Source organism: Oncorhynchus masou, chromosome 9, assembly GCF_036934945.1.
Source record: "Oncorhynchus masou masou isolate Uvic2021 chromosome 9, UVic_Omas_1.1, whole genome shotgun sequence".
Classification (NCBI taxonomy): Eukaryota; Metazoa; Chordata; class Actinopteri; order Salmoniformes; family Salmonidae; genus Oncorhynchus; species Oncorhynchus masou.
In genome coordinates, this window is record NC_088220.1 from 60,124,652 (window position 1) to 60,144,064 (window position 19,413).

Here is a 19,413-nt window from a genome sequence, read left to right on the forward strand (position 1 = left end):
TCTCTTTCGCTTTCTTTCTCTCTCTCACCTTTCTCCTCTTCATTCTCTCTCTCTCGCTCTCTCTCACTTTTCTCCTCTTCATTCTCTCTCACTTTCTCTCTCTCTCTCTCTCTCTCTCTCATTTTTCTCCTCTTCATTCTCTCTCTCTCTCTCCCTCTCTCTGTCATTTTTCTCCTCTTCATTCTCTCTCTCTCTCACTTTTCTCCTCTTCATTCTCTCTCTTTCTCTCTCTCTCTCTCTCTCACTTTTCTCCTCTTCATTCTCTCTCTCTCTCTCGCTCTCTCTCTCGCTCTCTCTCTCACTTTTCTCCTCTTCATTCTCTCTTTCTCTCTCGCTCGCTCTCTCTCTCGCTCTCTCTCTCACTTTTCTCCTCTTCATTCTCTCATTTTTCTCGTCTTCATTCTCTATCGCTCTCTCTCTCTTTTCTCCTCTTCATTCTCTCTCTTTTTCTCTCTCTTTCTTTCTCTCTCTCACTTTTCTCCTCTTCATTCTTTTGCTCTCTCGCTCTCTCTCTCTCACTTTTCTCCTCTTCATTCTCTCTCTTTCTCTCTCTCTCTCTCTCATTTTTCTCCTCTTCATTCTCTCTCTCTCTCTCTCTCTCTCTCTCATTTTCTCCTCTTCATTCTCTCTCTTTCTCGCTCTCTCTCTCTCGCTCTCTCTCTCACTTTTCTCCTCTTCATTCTCTCTCGCTCTCTCTTTTTTCTCCTCTTAATTCTCTCTCTCTTTCTCTCTCTCTCTCACCTTTCTCCTCTTCATTCTCTCTCTCTCTCTCTCTCTCACTTTTCTCCTCTTCATTCTCTCTCTCTTTCTCTCTTTCCCTCTCTCGCTCTCTCTCGCTCTCTCTCTCTCATTTTTCTCCTCTTCATTCTCTCTTGCTCTCTCTTCTCCTCTTCATTCTCTCTCTTTCTCTCTCTCTCACCTTTCTCCTCTTCATTCTCTCTCTCTCGCTCTCTCTCTCACTTTTCTCCTCTTCATTCCCTCTCTTTCTCTCTCGCTCTCTCGCTCTCTCTCACTTTTCTCCTCTTCATTCTCTCTCTTTCTCTCTCTCGCTCTCTCGCTCTCTCTCTCACTTTTCTCCTCTTCATTCTCTCTCTCTCACTTTTCTCCTCTTCATTCTCTCTCTCTCTCTCTCTCTCACTTTTCTCCTCTTCATTCTCTCTCTCGCTCTCTCTCTCTCATTTTTCTCCTCTTCATTTTCTCTCTCTCTCTCTCACTTTTCTCATCTTCATTCTTTCTCTCTCGCTCTCTCACTCTCTCTCACTTTTCTCCTCTTCATTCTCTTTCTCTCTCTCTCTCTCTCACTTTTCTCCTCTTCATTCTCTCTCTTTCTCTCTCGCTCGCTCTCTCTCTCGCTCTCTCTCTCACTTTTCTCATCTTCATTCTCTCATTTTTCTCGTCTTCATTCTCTATCGCTCTCTCTCTCTTTTCTCCTCTTCATTCTCTCTCTCTTTTTCTCTCTCTTTCTCTCTCTCTCTCACTTTTCTCCTCTTCATTCTTTCGCTCTCTCGCTCTCTCTCTCTCACTTTTCTCCTCTTCATTCTCTCTCTTTCTCTCTCTCTCTCTCTCATTTTTCTCCTCTTCATTCTCTCTCTCTCTCTCATTTTTCTCCTCTTCATTCTCTCTCTTTCTCTCTCTCACTCTCTCTCTCGCTCTCTCTCTCACTTTTCTCCTCTTCATTCTCTCTCGCTCTCTCTCTTTTCTCCTCTTCATTCTCTCTCTCTTTCTCTCTCTCTCTCACCTTTCTCCTCTTCATTCTCTCTCTCTCGCTCTCTCTCTCACTTTTCTCCTCTTCATTCCCTCTCTTTCTCTCTCGCTCTCTCGCTCTCTCTCTCACTTTTCTCCTCTTCATTCTCTCTTTCTCTCTCTCGCTCTCTCGCTCTCTCTCTCTCACTTTTCTCCTCTTCATTCTCTCTCTCTCACTTTTCTCCTCTTCATTCTCTCTCTCTCTCTCTCTCTCACTTTTCTCCTCTTCATTCTCTCTTGCTCTCTCTCTCACTTTTCTCCTCTTCATTCTCTCTCTTGCTCTCTCTCTCGCCTCTCTCTCTCTCTCATTTTTCTCCTCTTCATTCTCTCTCTCTCTCTCCCTCTCTCTGTCATTTTTCTCCTCTTCATTCTCTCTCTCTCACTTTTCTCCTCTTCATTCTCTCTTCTCTCTCTCTCTCTCTCTCTCTTTTTCTCCTCTTCATTCTCTCTCTCTCTTCTCTCTCTCGCTCTCTCTCTCACTTTTCTCCTCTTCATTCTCTCTTTCTCTCTCGCTCGCTCTCTCTCTCGCTCTCTCTCTCACTTTTCTCCTCTTCATTCTCTCATTTTTCTCGTCTTCATTCTCTATCGCTCTCTCTCTCTTTTCTCCTCTTCATTCTCTCTCTTTTTCTCTCTCTTTCTCTCTCTCTCTCACTTTTCTCCTCTTCATTCTTTTGCTCTCTCGCTCTCTCTCTCTCACTTTTCTCCTCTTCATTCTCTCTTTCTTTCTCTCTCTCTCTCTCTTTTTTCTCCTCTTCATTCTCTCTCTCTCTCTCTCTCTCTCTCATTTTTCTCCTCTTCATTCTCTCTCTTTCTCGCTCTCTCTCTCTCGCTCTCTCTCTCACTTTTCTCCTCTTCATTCTCTCTCGCTCTCTCTTTTTTCTCCTCTTTTCTCTCTCTCTTTCTCTCTCTCTCTCACCTTTCTCCTCTTCATTCTCTCTCTCTCTCTCTCTCACTTTTCTCCTCTTCATTCTCTCTCTCTTTCTCTCTTTCCCTCTCTCGCTCTCTCTCGCTCTCTCTCTCTCATTTTTCTCCTCTTCATTCTCTCTTGCTCTCTCTTCTCCTCTTCATTCTCTCTCTCTTTCTCTCTCTCTCACCTTTCTCCTCTTCATTCTCTCTCTCTCGCTCTCTCTCTCACTTTTCTCCTCTTCATTCCCTCTCTTTCTCTCTCGCTCTCTCGCTCTCTCTCACTTTTCTCCTCTTCATTCTCTCTCTTTCTCTCTCTCGCTCTCTCGCTCTCTCTCTCACTTTTCTCCTCTTCATTTCTCTCTCTCACTTTTCTCCTCTTCATTCTCTCTCTCTCTCTCTCTTTTCACTTTTCTCCTCTTCATTCTCTCTCTCGCTCTCTCTCTCTCATTTTTCTCCTCTTCATTTTCTCTCTCTCTCTCTCACTTTTCTCATCTTCATTCTTTCTCTCTCGCTCTCTCACTCTCTCTCACTTTTCTCCTCTTCATTCTCTTTCTCTCTCTCTCTCTCACTTTTCTCCTCTTCATTCTCTCTCTTTCTCTCTCGCTCTCTCTCTCGCTCTCTCTCACTTTTCTCCTCTTCATTCTCTCTTTCTCTCTCGCTCGCTCTCTCTCTCGCTCTCTCTCTCACTTTTCTCATCTTCATTCTCTCATTTTTCTCGTCTTCATTCTCTATCGCTCTCTCTCTCTTTTCTCCTCTTCATTCTCTCTCTTTTTTCTCTCTCTTTCTCTCTCTCTCTCACTTTTCTCCTCTTCATTCTTTCGCTCTCTCGCTCTCTCTCTCTCTCACTTTTCTCCTCTTCATTCTCTCTCTTTCTCTCTCTCTCTCTCTCATTTTCTCCTCTTCATTCTCTCTCTCTCTCATTTTTCTCCTCTTCATTCTTCTTTTCTCTCTCTCACTCTCTCTCTCGCTCTCTCTCTCACTTTTCTCCTCTTCATTCTCTCTCGCTCTCTCTCTTTTCTCCTCTTCATTCTCTCTCTCTTTCTCTCTCTCTCTCACCTTTCTCCTCTTCATTCTCTCTCTCTCGCTCTCTCTCTCACTTTTCTCCTCTTCATTCCCTCTCTTTCTCTCTCGCTCTCTCGCTCTCTCTCTCACTTTTCTCCTCTTCATTCTCTCTTTCTCTCTCTCGCTCTCTCGCTCTCTCTCTCTCACTTTTCTCCTCTTCATTCTCTCTCTCTCACTTTTCTCCTCTTCATTCTCTCTCTCTCTCTCTCTCTCACTTTTCTCCTCTTCATTCTCTCTCTTGCTCTCTCTCTCTCACTTTTCTCCTCTTCATTCTCTCTCTTGCTCTCTCTCGCTCTCTCTCTCTCATTTTTCTCCTCTTCATTCTCTCTCTCTCTCTCTCTCACTTTTCTCATCTTCATTCTTTCTCTCTCGCTCTCTCACTCTCTCTCACTTTTCTCCTCTTCATTCTCTTTCTCTCTCTCTCTCTCTCTCATTTTTCCCCTCTTCATTCTCTCTCGCTCTCTCTCTTTTCTCCTCTTCATTCTCTTTCTCTCTCTCGCTCTCTCTCTCTCACCTTTCTCCTCTTCATTCTCTCTCACGCTCTCTCTCTCACTTTTCTCCTCTTCATTCTCTCTCTCACTTTTCTCCTCTTCATTCTCTCTCTCTTTCTCTCTCTCTCATTTTTCCCCTCTTCATTCTCTCTCTCTCTCTCTTTCTCTCTCTCTCATTTTTCTCCCCTTCATTCTCTCTCTCTCTCTCATTTGACTCCTCTTCATTCTCTCTCTCTCTCTCTCGCTCTCTCACTTTTCTCCTCTTCATTCTCTCTTTCTCGCTCTCTCACTTTTCTCCTCTTCATTCTCTCCTCTCTCTCTCTCTCTCTCTCTCTCTCAGGGCATAGGCAGGTCCCATCATGAAGGGAGAGCTAGTGCAGACAGGTAACTCTCATGTCACTGGAGGGAGCAGATACCATTCAAATCTCTCTACAGTCTCTCTCTTTTTCTCTCTCTCTGGTTCTTTGTCTCGCTGTTGTTTAAGGGTTTCAAATACAATAGAACAAATCAACAGCCTGGATTGTTATGTCTTGATTGCATGATTCACTTCAGAATGGAATTTGGTTTTATTTTAATTGTTGACAAAGCAGTAATTGAATAACACAACCAAACATTCATCAGTTACAAATGGAATGGTTTGCTATTGTTGCCATATATCTGGATTCAACTCTGTTGAAAAGATACCATCTCTCTGAAATGTGGCCAGCGTAAATGTCAGAGTCAATGTAAACCCTCTTGAATCTATAAGAGCTCCAGTAGTACTAGTACAGCCAATACAGTACAGCACTGTGTATCTACACTGAATGTACAAAACATTAAAGACAGCTTCCTAATATTGAGTTGCACCCCCTTTTGCCCTCAGAACAGCCTCAATTTGTCAGGACATGGACTACAAGGTGTCGAAAGGGATGCTGGCCGTTTACTCCAATGCTTCCCATAGTTGTGTCAAGTTGGCTGGATATCCTTTGGGTGGTGGACCATTCTTAATATACACGGGGAACTGATGAGTGTGAACCCAGCAGTGTTGCAGTTCTTGACACAAACAATTGCACCTAGCACGTACTACCATACTCCATTCAGACACTTAAATCTTTTGTCTTGCCCATTCACACTGAATGACACCCATACACAATCCAGCAGGTAGCCTAGTGGTTAAAGCTTTGGACTAGTAACCAACAGGTTGCTAGATTGAATCCCCGAGTTGACAAGGTAAAAATCTGTTGTTCTGCCCCTGAACAAGGCACTTAACCCACTGTTCCGAGGCCCTCATTGTGAATAAGAATGTTCTTAACTGAATTGCCTAGTTAAATTTAAAAATGTCTCGAGGCTTAAAAATCCTTATTTAGCCTGTCTCGTCCCCTTCATTTACACTGATTGAAGTGGATTTAACAAGTGACATAAACAATGGATCATAGCTTTCACCTGGATTCACCTGGTCAGCCTGTAATGGAAAGAGCCGGTGTTCTTAATGTTTTGTACACTCAGTGTATATTAAGTGGTATGATGCTGTCTACTGGTAGTAATACTCACTGAAGCCCTACATAAGCCACTGTAATACCCTCTGTATGTCCCCTGCTATAGGCAGCTTGTAAATGTTTAGTATAGGCGGGGAGGAGGACACGCTCCTCAGGGCGAGTGCGGGGAGGAGGAACAGGGTGTACTGGGCTCTGGACACGCACAGGAAGCCTGGTGCGGGGGGCTGCCACCGGAGGGCTGGTGCGTGTAGGTGGCACTGGATAGACCCGACTGTGCAGGTGCACTGGAGCTCTTGAGCACCGAGCCTGCCCAACCTTACCTGGCTCGATGCCCACTCTAGCCTGGCCAATACGAGGAGCAGGAATGTACCACACTGGGCTATGCACCCGCACTGGAGACACCGTGCGCTCCACAGCATATCACGGTGCCTGTCCGGTCTCTCTCGCGCTCCGGTAAGCACAGGAAGTTGGCGCAGGTCTCCTACCTGGCTTCGCCATACTCCCTGTGTGCCCCCCCCCCCAAAAAAATGTTTTTGGGGCTGCCTCTCGGGCTTCCTACCGCGCGCCGCCGTGCTCGTTTCGCCAACTCCATTCTCTAGTGTTCAACATGTTTACTATAGACGATAAACAAGAACACTACAAAATACAAAACAACAAATGTGAAAACCGAAACAGTCCTATCTGGTACAATGACAGACGACAACCACCCACAAAGTACCCACAGAATATGGCTGCCTAAATATGGTTCCCAATCAGAGACAACGATAGACAGCTGCCTCTAATTGAGAACCAATCTAGGCAACCATAGACCTACAAACTACCTAGAAAGGAAACAGCCCCATAAACATACAAAAAACCCTAGACCAGGCAAAACACATAAATCCCCCATGTCACACCCTGACCTAACCAAAATAATAAAGAAAACAAAGATAACTAAGGCCAGGGCGTGACAATTTCTCTCTCTTTAGTTCTCTTTATTTCACTATCTTTCTCTCTCCCCCCTCTCTATTTCTCTCTATATTTCTCTTTTTATTTCACTATCTTTCTCTCTTCCCCCCTCTCTATTTCTCTCTATATTTCTCTTTTTATTTCACTATCTTTCTCTCTTCCCCCCTCTCTATTTCTCTCTATATTTCTCTTTTTATTTCACTATCTTTCTCTCTTCCCCCCTCTCTATTTCTCTCTATATTTCTCTTTTTATTTCACTATCTTTCTCTCTTCCCCCCTCTCTATTTCTCTCTATATTTCTCTTTTTATTTCACTATCTTTCTCTCTCCCCCCTCTCTATTTCTCTCTCTTTAGTTCTCCCTCTTTCTCCTGTCTCTCTGTTGGAGTTGAACCTACTATTGCTAGTATTCTGTATTACTGTACAGTTGTTGTAAAGTGTATTGCTGTTAAAATGCATGAATACGGCTTGATTTGATGCATGTCTCTCTCTAGGTGTTGAACCTGGTCCAGTCCTATGTGACCCTCCGGGTGCCACTCCACGTCTCCTATGTGTTCCACTCCCCGGTTGGGGCAGGGGGCTGGCAGCATTTTGACCTGCAATCTGAGCTACGACTCACCTTCGTATACGACACTGCCATCTTGTGGCGGGATGGCATCGGCAGCCCTCCTGAGGCTGAGCTACAAGGCAAGTCTCACATCAAATTAAATATATTCAGAAGTAATTTCAGTCTTTACAGAATGAGGAGGCAAAAACAAACAAATACAACACTGTCTGGTGTACTTTGACCACAGATGATATGGTTATGTTATTGCTTCTACAGCAATTAATGAGGATGTGTTAGCTTGGTGTGACAGTGAGAACGATGGGTTGTATTCTGCAGGTGCCCTTCACCGCACCTTCCTCAGTGGGTGGGCTATAATAGTAGGGATGTGTTAGTTCAGTGTGACAGGGAGACTGACTGGCTATATTCTGTAGGAGCCCTGTACCCCACCAGTATGCGTATCAACGAACAGGGTCGTCTGGTGGTCAACTTCAGAACAGAGGCTCGATTCAGAGGACTATTTGTCATATCACACTCTGGTATGTTCATATTATCTACTATTTTCATACAGTACATCCACGGTCTTAAACAAGTAGCCCAGGGCCCGTATGTATCAAGTGTCTCAGAGTATGAGTGCTGATCTAGGATCACGTCCCCCCGTCCATGTAATCTTATTCATTTTGATGTAAAAGACAAAACTGATCCTAAGTCAGCACTCCTACTCTGACACGCTTGATACTGTACATATTCCTCTTTAGTTCTGCATTAGCCTTACCTGTGTCTGTATCCAGCTTCCTCTCTGTCGTCCATGGTGATGTGTGCGGACCACCCTGGGGTGACCTTTAACCTCAGCCTGGTGAGGAGCGAGCCCACCTACAACCAGCCCATGCAGCAGTGGACCTTTACATCAGACTTCGCTGTGAGGACAGCATCTTTTCTTCCATCTTTAATACTGGGTTATCAATATATTTCATATCATCTTTATTTCTTCATCTGCTAACTCTGTGTCATAAGTGTAAAGACTTGGGAGTAGCAAATCAAATATCAAATACATTTTTTATTTGTCACATTGGGCCGAATACAACAACAGCAACCTTACCGTGAAATGCTTACTTACAAGCCCTTGTGCCATTTACAGGATTTTTCTTGAGTCGTAGTGTGTTATCGGCACTGGTGTATCTGGTGTAAATAAGTGTCTTATTCCCCTCTGTCTCCCAGGTGCGTGACTACTCAGGTACCTACACGGTGAAGCTGCTGCCCTGTACCTCTCCTCCCAGTCTGGAGTACTCCCTGCCTCCTGTCTGTAACCCCAGAGAACCTGTCACCTTCGACCTGGACATACGCTTCCAGCAGGTCAGGTCACCCTAGGATAACTACACACTTAGAAAAAAGGTGCTATTTTAGTACCCTAAAGGGTCCTTCGTCTGTCCCCATAGGAGAACCCTTTGAATAACCATTTTTGGTTGCAGGTAGAACCCTTTTGGATTCCATGAAGAACTTTCTGTAGAAAGAACAGAAAGAACCTGGAACCAAAAAGGGTTTTCCTACGAGGACAGCCCAAGTACCCTTTGGAACCCTTTTTCTAAGAGTGAACATCAATATCATATCATTAAAGTGTCCGTGAGATGACAATCTTTGAGTGCACACAGAGATGTACTCTAGTGGGAAACAGCTTGAGGGGTGTTTGTATGATGGTAGCACTGTGATTGGTCTGTGTTCTCTGATGGTAACTGAATGGTATGTGTTGTCCTATACTAAGATGGTAAAACTTTGTGCTGTGTGTGTCCTGTCCCAGGTGAGTGACCCGGTTGCGGCTGAGTTCAGTCTGAACACACACATGTTGCTGCTGTCTAAGAGAACTTTGTGGCTGTCTGACGGATCCATGGGCTTCGGACAGGAGAGCGACACAGCCTTCTCACAGGGTACTGTAACGCTACAAACAAACACAGCCTTCTCACAGGGTACTGCAACGCTACAAAACCAACACCGCCTTCTCACTGGGTACTGTAACGCTACAAACAAACACAGCCTTCTCACTGGGTACTGTAACGCTACAAACAAACACAGCCTTCTCACAGGGTACTGTAACGTTACAAACAAACACAGCCTTCTCACGGGGTACTGTAACGTTACAAACAAACACAGCCTCTCACAGGGTACTGTAACGCTACAAACAAACACAGCCTTCTCACAGGGTACTGTAACGCTACAAACAAACACAGCCTTCTCACAGGGTACTGTAACGTTACAAACAAACACAGCCTTCTCACGGGGTACTGTAACGTTACAAACAAACACAGCCTCTCACAGGGTACTGTAACGCTACAAACAAACACAGCCTCTCACATGGGCATTTATCAATCAATCCCTCACCTTATTGTGGCGGTCAGTGCTGTTTAAGATAAGGAAGGATCGGTCAGTGCTGTTTAAAACTTCTTACGGCTGAAATGTCGTTAACGGGATCGATTTGACAACAGCCGGTGAAAGTGCAGGGCGCCAAATTCAAACAACAGAAATCTCATCATTAAAATTCCTCAAACATACATGTATTATACACAATTTTAAAGATAAACTTGTTGTTAATCCCACCACAGTGTCCAATTTCAAAAAGGCCTTACAGCGAAAGCACACCATATGATTATGTTAGGTCAGCACCTAGTCACAGAAAACACAGCCATTTTTCCTGCCAAAGAGAGGAGTCACAAAAGGCAGAAATAGAGATTAAATGAATCACTAATTTTTGATGATCTTCATCAGATGACACTCATAGGACTTCATGTTACACAATACATGTATGTTTTGTTCAATAAAGTTCATATTTATATCCAAAAATCTCAGTTTACATTGGCACGTTATATTCAGTAATGTTTTGCTTCCAAAACATCCGGTGATTTTGCAGAGAGCCACATCAATTTACAGAAATACTCATCACGAATGTTGATGAAAATACAAGTATTATACATGGAATTAAAGATATACTCCTCCTTAATGCAACCGCTGTGTCAGATTTCAAAAAAGCTTTACGGAAAAGGCACACCATGCAATAATCTGAGTACAGCGCTCAGAGACAAAAACAAGCCATACAGATACCCACCATGTTGTGGAGTCAACAGAAGTCAGAAATAGTATTATAAATATTCACTTACTTTTAATGATCTTCATCGGAATGCACTCCCAGGAATCCCAGTTCCACAATAAATGTTTTTTTTCAATAAAGTGCATTTATGTCCAAATACCTCCTTTTTTGTTTGCGTTTAGTTCACAAATCCAAATTCACAAGGCGCCGGCACTTAGTTTAGACGACAGTTCCATTACAGTTCGTAGAAACATGTCAAACGATGTACAGAATCAATCTTTAGGGTGTTTTTATCATAAATCTTCAATAATATTCCAACCGGACAATTCCTTTGTCTTCAGAAAGGAAAAGGAACGCAGCTAACTCTCACGGGCGCATGTGATCAGCTCATGGCACTCTGCCAGACCCCTGACTCAAACAGCTCTTATTCGCTCCCTCTTCACAGTAGAAGCCTGAAACAAGGTTCTATAGACTGTTGACATTTAGTGGAAGCCTTAGGAAGTGCAATTGGACCAAATTTTACACTGTATATTGGATAGGCAAAGACTTGAAAACCTACAAACCTCAGATTTCCCACTTCCTGGTTGGATTTTTCTCAGGTTTTTGCCTGCCATATGAGTTCTGTTATACTCAGACATCATTCAAACAGTTTTAGAAACTTCAGGGTATTTTCTATCAAAATCTACTAATAATATGCATATCTTAGCAGTTTACTCTGGGCACCTTATTCATCCAAGCTCCTCGATACTGCCCCCCAGCCATAAGAAGTTAAGTTGAGGAAGGATCGGTCAGTGCTGTTTAAGATGAGGGAGGATTGGTCAATGATGTTTAAAATGAGGGAGGGTCGGTCATCATGAGGTTGCTACAACCTAGCCTATGAAATAAAGTTTACAACGTAGGTGCACAGGTCAAGATAACATTTTGTGTAAAAAAGGTGAGAGACAGTGACACATTCAATACCGCCTTGCAGACTCTTGCCTGCATCTAGCTGATCTAGTGTGTAATCATTAGTCCAACAGTTGCAAACAAGAGTTTCTTTTGGACAAATTCAGGTATGTTTATCCACGTTTCGTTCCGTTTGCTTCCATTTAAGAAACATTTTCAACCAAATCTACCGAATGAATACACACACAAACACAGTTCACTTTCATAGCACCCACATACAAACAACATAATCACTTTGCTCGTTGTATATATAATTCCTTCTCGCATCTATCTACAGTGCCTTCGGAAGGTATTCAGACCCCTTGACTGTTTCCACATTTTGTTACGTTACAGCCTTATTCTAAAATTGATCACATTTTTTTAACAAATATATTAAAAACAGAAATACCTTATTTACATAAGTATTCAGACCCTTTGCTATGAGTCTTGAAATTGAGCTCAGGTGCATCGTGTTTCCATTGATCATCCTTGAGATGTTTCTACAACTTGATTGGAGTCCACCTGTGGTAAATTCAATTGATTGGACATGATTTGGAAAGGCACACACCTGTCTATATAAGGTCCCACAGTTGACAGTGCATGTCAGAGCAAAAACCAAGCCATGAGGTTGAAGCACTTGTCCGTATAGCTCCAAGACAGGATTGTGTTGAGGCACAGATTTGGGGAAGGGTAGCAAAAACTGCAGCATTGATGGTCCCCAAGAACACAGTGGCCTCCATCATTCTTAAATGGAAGAAGTTTGGAACCACCAATACTCTTCCTAGAGCTGACCGCCCGGCCAAACTGAGCAATTGGGGGAGAAGGGCCTTGGTCAGGGAGGTGACCAAGAACCTGATGGTCAGTCTGACAGAGCTCTAGAGTTCCTCTGTGGAAATGGGAGAACCTTCCAGAAGGACAACCATCTCTGCAGCACTCCACCAATCAGGCCTTTATGGTAGAGTGCCACTCCTTGGTAAAAGGCACATGACAGCCCACTTGGAGTTTGCCAAAAGGCAACTAAAGACTCTCAGACCATGAGAAACAAGATTCTCTGGTCTGATGAAACCAAGAATGAACTTCTAGAGGAAACCTGGAACCATCCCTACGGGGAAGCATGGTGGTGGCAGCATCATGCTGTGGGGATGTTTTTCAGCAGCAGAGACTGGGAGACTAGTCAGAATCGAGGCAAAGATGACCGAAGCAAAGTACAGAGAGTACCTTGGTGAAAACCTGCCCCAGAGCGTTCAAGACCTGGGGCTAAGGTTCACCTTCCAACAGGACAACGACCCTAAGGTCAGAGCCAAGACAACACAGGAGTGACTTTGGGACAAGTCTCTCAATGTCCTTGAGTGGCCCAGGAAGAGCCTGGACTTGAACCCGATCGAACATCTCTGAAGAGACCTGAAAATAGCTGTGCAGCAACGCTCCCCATCCAACCTGACAGAGCTTGAGAGGATCTGCAAAGAAGAATGGGAGAAACTCCCCAAATACAGTTGTGTGAGGTTTGTAGTGTCATACCCAAGAAGACTCGAGACTGAAATCGCTGCCAAAGGTGCTTAACAAAGTAGTGAGTAAAGGGTCTGAATACTTATGTAAATGTGATATTTTACATTTCTAAAATCCTGTTTTTGCTTTTTCATTATGGGGTATTGTGTGTAGATTGACGAGAAAAAAAGCCCAATTTAATAAATTTTTCGAATAAGGCTGTATCCCAAAAACTCAAGGGGTCTGAATACTTTCCAAAGGCACTGTACTTGCTCTCCTCCTCTCACATTTTCTCCTTGGCTTGTGGACTTCAGTGCACAACATATCAGCTGTCTGTGACCAGGTGAAAAAACCTTTCCAAGCCAAACCTTCATATCATGACTGCTAACCGTTACACACAGCCTACATCGTCACCATGTTAAGTAACATCATAGTCAACATACCTACTAGAACTAACTTGATACTAAACCGCTACAATCATCCTGTACACTGTACAGGCAGCAAGCAGTTTAGCAGTTACACCAGCTGGCAATAAATGAATACAACCAAAAGCGTACCTTGACTTAGAGGAGTTCCGGTGTTGGATAGTCATAGCCATCTAGCTAACATAGCATCCCTCTCCGTTTGAGTCGACTAAACTAGCTAGCTGCATTTGCTAGCTAAGTAAGTGGACATGAAAATGGAGGGAAAAAATACAACAAAATATAGCTGTCTCTCTTGTTCCTCAATTTTTTCAGAAATGTATTTGTTCAAAACTGTTCAACTATTGTCTTTCTCTCTCTTTGAGTCAACTACTCACCACATTTTATGCACTGCAGTGCCAGCTAGCTGTAGCTTATTCTTTCAGTACTAGATTAATTATCTGATACTTTGATTGGGTGGACAACATGTCCGTTCATGATACAATAGTTCTCATAGGTTGGATGACATCTTCTGAAGTTGTCATAATTACTGTGTACTGTGTGACACTCCTAGGTTTTGTATTGAATTCAATGTACCCAGAGGAGGATGGAAACTTGCTGTCCCCTGGCTACAGAATGGTACTAACACAAGAGGGTGCTGTTGAGACTACTGTAGACCTTCATTGCACAACAGTGTTTTAATCAATCATTTGGTGGCATGTGAATATATTTAGTATAGTTTTATCTAAAAAGAATAACTTTTTTAATGTTTCACTATTTTTATTAAATTCACTGAAGAAGATGGTCCTCCCCGTCCTCCTCTGAGGAGCCTCCATTGAAGCCTTACAACCAGCTTCTCACATCCTTCTCACTTCTCACACACGCCACCTTTTCATGGGTCCTGATCAGAAGTAGTACACTACATAGGGAATAGGTTGCTATTTGGGATGGAGGTAGCCCCATTGACTATCTGATTGATTGAGTTATTACTGTATTAACCCAAACCTGATCTCCTCCCAGGTGACATGATATATGGCAGAGTGATGGTGGACCCAGTCCAGAACCTGGGGGATTCCTTTATCTGTAACATAGAGAAGGTGTTCCTGTGCACCGGCGCGGATGGATACGTGCCCAAATACAACCCCAACAACAATGAGTACGGCTGTCTGGCTGATGCTCCATCGCTGCTTTACAGATTCAAAATCATTGTAAGTACAGTACTGTGCAGGGCCCATTGTGCTCTGGTCAAAAGTAGTGCAATATCTGGGGAATAGCATGTAATGTGGGATGTAGACAAGGATCTAGTACAGGGTAAATGCACATACATATCCTAAACACCTTTACCAATGTTGGTACAGTGTTTACTAGTGTTTCCCTCTCCTCGTCCAGGATAAGGCCCAGCCAGAGACCCAGGCCAGGTCGTTTGGTAACGTGGGGTTCAGGGCTATGCTGGCTGTAGACGACCCTCTGGCCCTGGCCCTGGTTAGACAGCCTGGATCTGACGGCTTCAGCATGGACTCTACAGCACTGTTCCAGGTACATCTCCCTGACCCCTATGCTACATAACACAGAATAGTGGAGAAGGAACATCCTAGTCTTATTCATATTTCTAACATTCACTTTCACTGCTTTAAAGCTAGAATCCTTAATTGCTACATCCAGTTTTGGATGTATACATTTATTATATATACCCATTGATTCTTGACGAATATAACTCAAAACATGGTAAAAACTATCATTTTGATATCATGGATGGTCAGCCCTGGATGGTCAGCCCTGTCAATGAATTTGAGAGTGGTTACATTTCTCCAGGCCCATCCCTCAGCTTTTTACCAAAACAGAGATGGGGTGTCACTTGTTATTGTTTATATTAATGACTATTATCTTTAATGACCAGGGATTGTTCCTGTCATGATCAGGTAAACTACCCAGCCCTCATGACTAACCCTGTTCCTCTGGTGTCCAGGTGTCAGCAGGGAGAGAGTGGTTCATCCACACCATCTACACCGTCCGCTCCAGAGAGAATGCAAACAGGGGCATCGGGAAGAGAAGTCTGGAGTACCACACACTCACCCAACACAGCAGTTTGTCTGCAGGAGGCCACTCCCTGACCCAACACAGCAGCATGGCTGCAGGAGGCCACTCCCTGACCCAACACAGCAGCATGGACAGAGAAACCCAGCATCAAACTATGGCTGCAGGAGGACCGTCCCAGTCCCAGGTCCGCTCCAGGCGGTCAGCAAACAGGGTGCCAGACCTGACAGAGGACATCGGCCTGGACAACAACCGAGGCACCAACATTCTCCATATCGCCCTGGACCTCAGCCGCCAGCGCCACACCAGCCCCGACCGGGAGGTCCTCACTCGGGGTGTGGTGCCCAGGGAGCTGAACCATCCTGAGGAGAGCGAGGACAGCCTGGTCCTGATCATAGGGATCCTGGTGGGCCTCCTCCTCACCATCCTCATCATCGTCATAGTGCTAACCTTACGGTCCAGACAGGAGAAGAAGAAGATGGAGGTTCCCACAACAACGTCAAGCTCCACTGAGCCCATGGTGACATCAGGGTTCACTTGCGGTGGCTTGGACAGCTCAGAAGTCTGACGGACAGAGAGACAAACGGACTTCCTTCGACATGACCACTGAGACAGAAAGACGGATATTCTCCACAGAAAAAAAAACACTGACCGATGTTTGTTTTTGTTTTTTTGCAAGTGCCTCATAATTTTTACCTTTGGATATAAAGAGAGGGAGGGGACAACTGAAACAACACAGTCGGCAATGAGAGCTTTGGTTCCGTACAAAAACCTACTTGAAATCCTGCAGTCCTTCTGCTCTGCTGTAGGGGAAACCATAGAGGTTAAACAATCTCTCTCTATGGGGAGACTGCCCCATCTAGGGCAGTAACTTGTAACATGTAACCTGTTCTGTTCAAGGCACTTGCCAACATTCATTATTGCTTTGTTTTATGATGTTACACTTGATCCCAAAAATGTTTATGATTTGTCCAAAGGTGCTAAAGCAGCAGATGCCTCTGTCATGTAGGATGGATGGTGGTCCTGTGAGTTGGTAAAGGACATGTAGCAGGGCTATTCAACTCCAGGCCTGTAGGGCAGAATAACTGCTGATGGTCTTTTCTACCTGGTAGTTGATTGATTGATTGTCACTGATTGGCAGTAGAGTTCCATGATGTAATCAGTTTCTGGTTAGAATGAAAGAATGATAACCAGAAGTGTTTCAGCCTTCCAGGCCCAGAGTTGAATACCGGTATTCCTGGTATTCAGTATTCAATATGATTGCAAAGTTGTCATAGAACTGTCATAGTTGTTAATGTGTATGTTTGTTTTCCCGTGTCAAGCCACTGTCAATAGTCTGCTAACACTGGGAATATGTACTACTGTAATGTTCTACTGTAGCTCTCTGTCAAACCTGGGTTCAAACATTATTTTAAATCTTTCAAGTATATTAGCTTTAGCCTGCTTTTTATATTGGTTCCACTGCAACAGGCAAGCTCAATTGATCACAGCTTAAGTATTTTTACATGATTTAAAATAGTATTTGAACCCAGGTCTGCTCTCTATACTGTAGTATGGAGGCTGATTCATGTTGAAGTTCAACAGGTGCCTAAGAATCCACTGGATGTTATACTGTAGTGAGCGTCCCAAATGGCACCCTATTCCCTATTTTGCACTATCAGTAGTGCACTATATAGGGAATAGGGTGTAATTTGGGATGAATACTTAGATTTTCTCTATTACATGGTTATTCTATTTGTTTTGTTTGTATTAATGGTAATCTATCATTTGTGCCTGCTTCTGATTTTGTATTTTCTTTAAAAATTATTGCTTAAACTTGTATAATAATGTGTAATGCAGATATGGGGGAAAATGTGTCCAATCTACTGTAGCTAATTCAGACTCAGTTACATGTTTTTCTATCCTAACAGAGTTCCAAGTTGATCACAATTTTGGGGGGGATAATTGTTCTCTCGATAGTCCCAAAATCATGGTTGTGGTGACTTTCTATAGCTCTGTCCCAAATGGCATCCTATTCCCTATTTAGTGCACTACTTTTGATCGGAGCTCATGAGGAATTAAGGTACCATATAGGGAATAGGGTGCCATTTTGGACATATCCTATATCAGTGTGGTCCTGTATTTGAATACATACAGTACTGAATTGAATCTAATGAGAAAGGTATATCCTGTAGGGGAGAGTGGGTAAGTTGAGCCATTTGTTACGTTCAGCATCACTCCATTAATGGAAATCTAGTATTCTTTCTAACAAAGATATCTACATATATTTCAGGATGTTTTGTATCCCTGAAAATAATCAGAATTCATGTAAACATTACAGTTTTGAAAACATAGCTTGTCCAAAGAAAGTGATATCTTGGCACGACTTACCCCTACACATTTCTGTACTGAATCAAATATTACCAGTACCTTTCTAAAACCATGTCTATCTTTACTTTCCAAACACAATTCATCACAATCACTTTTGTGTATTTTAATCCCTCATATCCCAGCCTTTCATTATACCTGGGAAGAAAACATTTACTAAATTTACCACAAGGCAAACAGTTTGACTATATTAGCCCACATAGCTACAAGGATGCACATTCATGCTATGTTTAGGACCTCATATTGTAGCTTATAGACCCCAACTGATGTATAGAACAATGATACGACTATCTATTTTGGTTTAGATACAAGCATCATGAAACCTCTAACACAATAAATTCATTTGACTTGGTGAAAATCTGTTTTTTGGAACATACTTGCTTACCACTTTTTCCAAGTGGTTTCTTCCTTCACAGACTCCATGAAATGATGACGTCTTCCTAAATATTTGGTCAAATTATTAATTTTGTGCATAGAGACAAGAGTGGCTCAACTTACCCCTTTGACTCAACTTACCCCACTCTTACCCCACTCTCCACTAGTGAGTTGATTTTAAAGACAGCTGGTCTGCAATGTACAGTTTATAGCAGCTCTGGATGGATCCACTAGGCACAGACGCATCATATAGGGAGTAGCTTATTCCCTAAATAGGGAGTAGGGTGCCATTCTGGACTAACTCTGTTTCTCTACAAGGCTATGAAGTGACTGATCTGTACCAAATGTTCCACAAAGGTTTTACATTTATATTTAGTATCTTACTATAAAAACATTCATAATGGTCCATGAAATCTGCATCCCAAATGGCACCCTTTTCCCTTTATAGTTCACTACTTTTATAGTAGTGCGCGATATCGAGAAATGGGTGCCATTTGGGTCTCCGACCAGAAGGGAAAACCAACCATGATCTACTACAATCTAAATCATGGCTGTTAGAGAGATTACATGTTAATACATTACAGAAGTATTTATTTGATCACATAAATATCCATAGGGATTGCCAATAATAAAGATCTAATATTTGTTTCCCTCTGAAGATAATTTTCTAATCAGCCACAAACCACATAAAATATGTTTCAGACATGGTTGCCACTTATGCAATGTAATGATGCATAAAGAAAAGGTATAGACCTGTTATAGACCATCACCTTGTCAATAGATGCCCCAGTCATAATACTAAGATAACATACAATGACCTCCATTCTGTATCTATAGATAGTGACTTCATATACCCGCTACTTTATAAACTTCCGATTTCTACATTGTTTGCTGTTTAATTTTTGAAAACATAAATGCTATGCAACTTACAATATCATACCACTAAAGTAGAATGCCAATATTTCTTTCTTTTTGAATATGATTATTTTTGCTGATTTTTACATTTTGTCACTGTACCACCAATAGCTCTTATATCATGTTATTAACACCACCATTATGATTTCAGGATTTTGTTGAATGCATCTAATGCCTGTGTGAGTGTATACACATGTATGTAATATATGTATTGCAAATAAATATACCGTTTGGATGTTTTGGGAATTATCAATGTTAAATGCATATGTACTGTAAGTATTTGTAACATAGACCTAAAGCACAAAGTGGTCTGCAAATAAAGTTTTTTTTCAAGGAAATCAGACTGCTGTCTTGTTTGAAAAGCAGTTGTTGTGTATGTATTTGGTCTGTTTGGAAAAGGCTACTTCCCAAATGGCACCTTATTCCCTACATAGTGCGATACTTTTGACCAGAGCCCCTATATATCACACTACTTCAGACCAGGGCCCATAGGGCTCTGATCAAAAGTAGTGCACTATTTAGAGAATAGGAATCCATTTGGGACATAACCAAAATCTGGTTTCTGAGAAAACACGTGATGTATTTCATAATGTTCCTCCAATGCCAAGACTGGAGTCAGAGAAGCTAAAGGGAGGAGAGGTAGGTGGGCTAGAGGGGGTGTTGATGCTG

At 42.8% G+C, this 19,413-nt stretch overlaps 1 protein-coding gene across 1 annotated transcript in view; it reads left to right on the top strand.

The window, feature by feature from the left end:
* The window catches only part of LOC135546373 (FRAS1-related extracellular matrix protein 2-like), a 106,867-nt gene extending 87,791 nt beyond the window's left edge, over positions 1–19,076 (top strand). The window contains exons 19-26 of the mRNA XM_064974735.1: positions 7,118–7,310; positions 7,602–7,706; positions 7,959–8,086; positions 8,386–8,520; positions 8,963–9,089; positions 14,074–14,261; positions 14,443–14,589; positions 15,020–19,076. Of these exons, the coding sequence (XP_064830807.1) occupies positions 7,118–7,310; positions 7,602–7,706; positions 7,959–8,086; positions 8,386–8,520; positions 8,963–9,089; positions 14,074–14,261; positions 14,443–14,589; positions 15,020–15,655 (1,659 nt within the window). The 3' untranslated portion in view covers positions 15,656–19,076. The remainder of the gene's footprint in view (positions 1–7,117; positions 7,311–7,601; positions 7,707–7,958; positions 8,087–8,385; positions 8,521–8,962; positions 9,090–14,073; positions 14,262–14,442; positions 14,590–15,019) is intronic.
* The last annotated feature ends 337 nt before the right edge of the window (positions 19,077–19,413 follow it).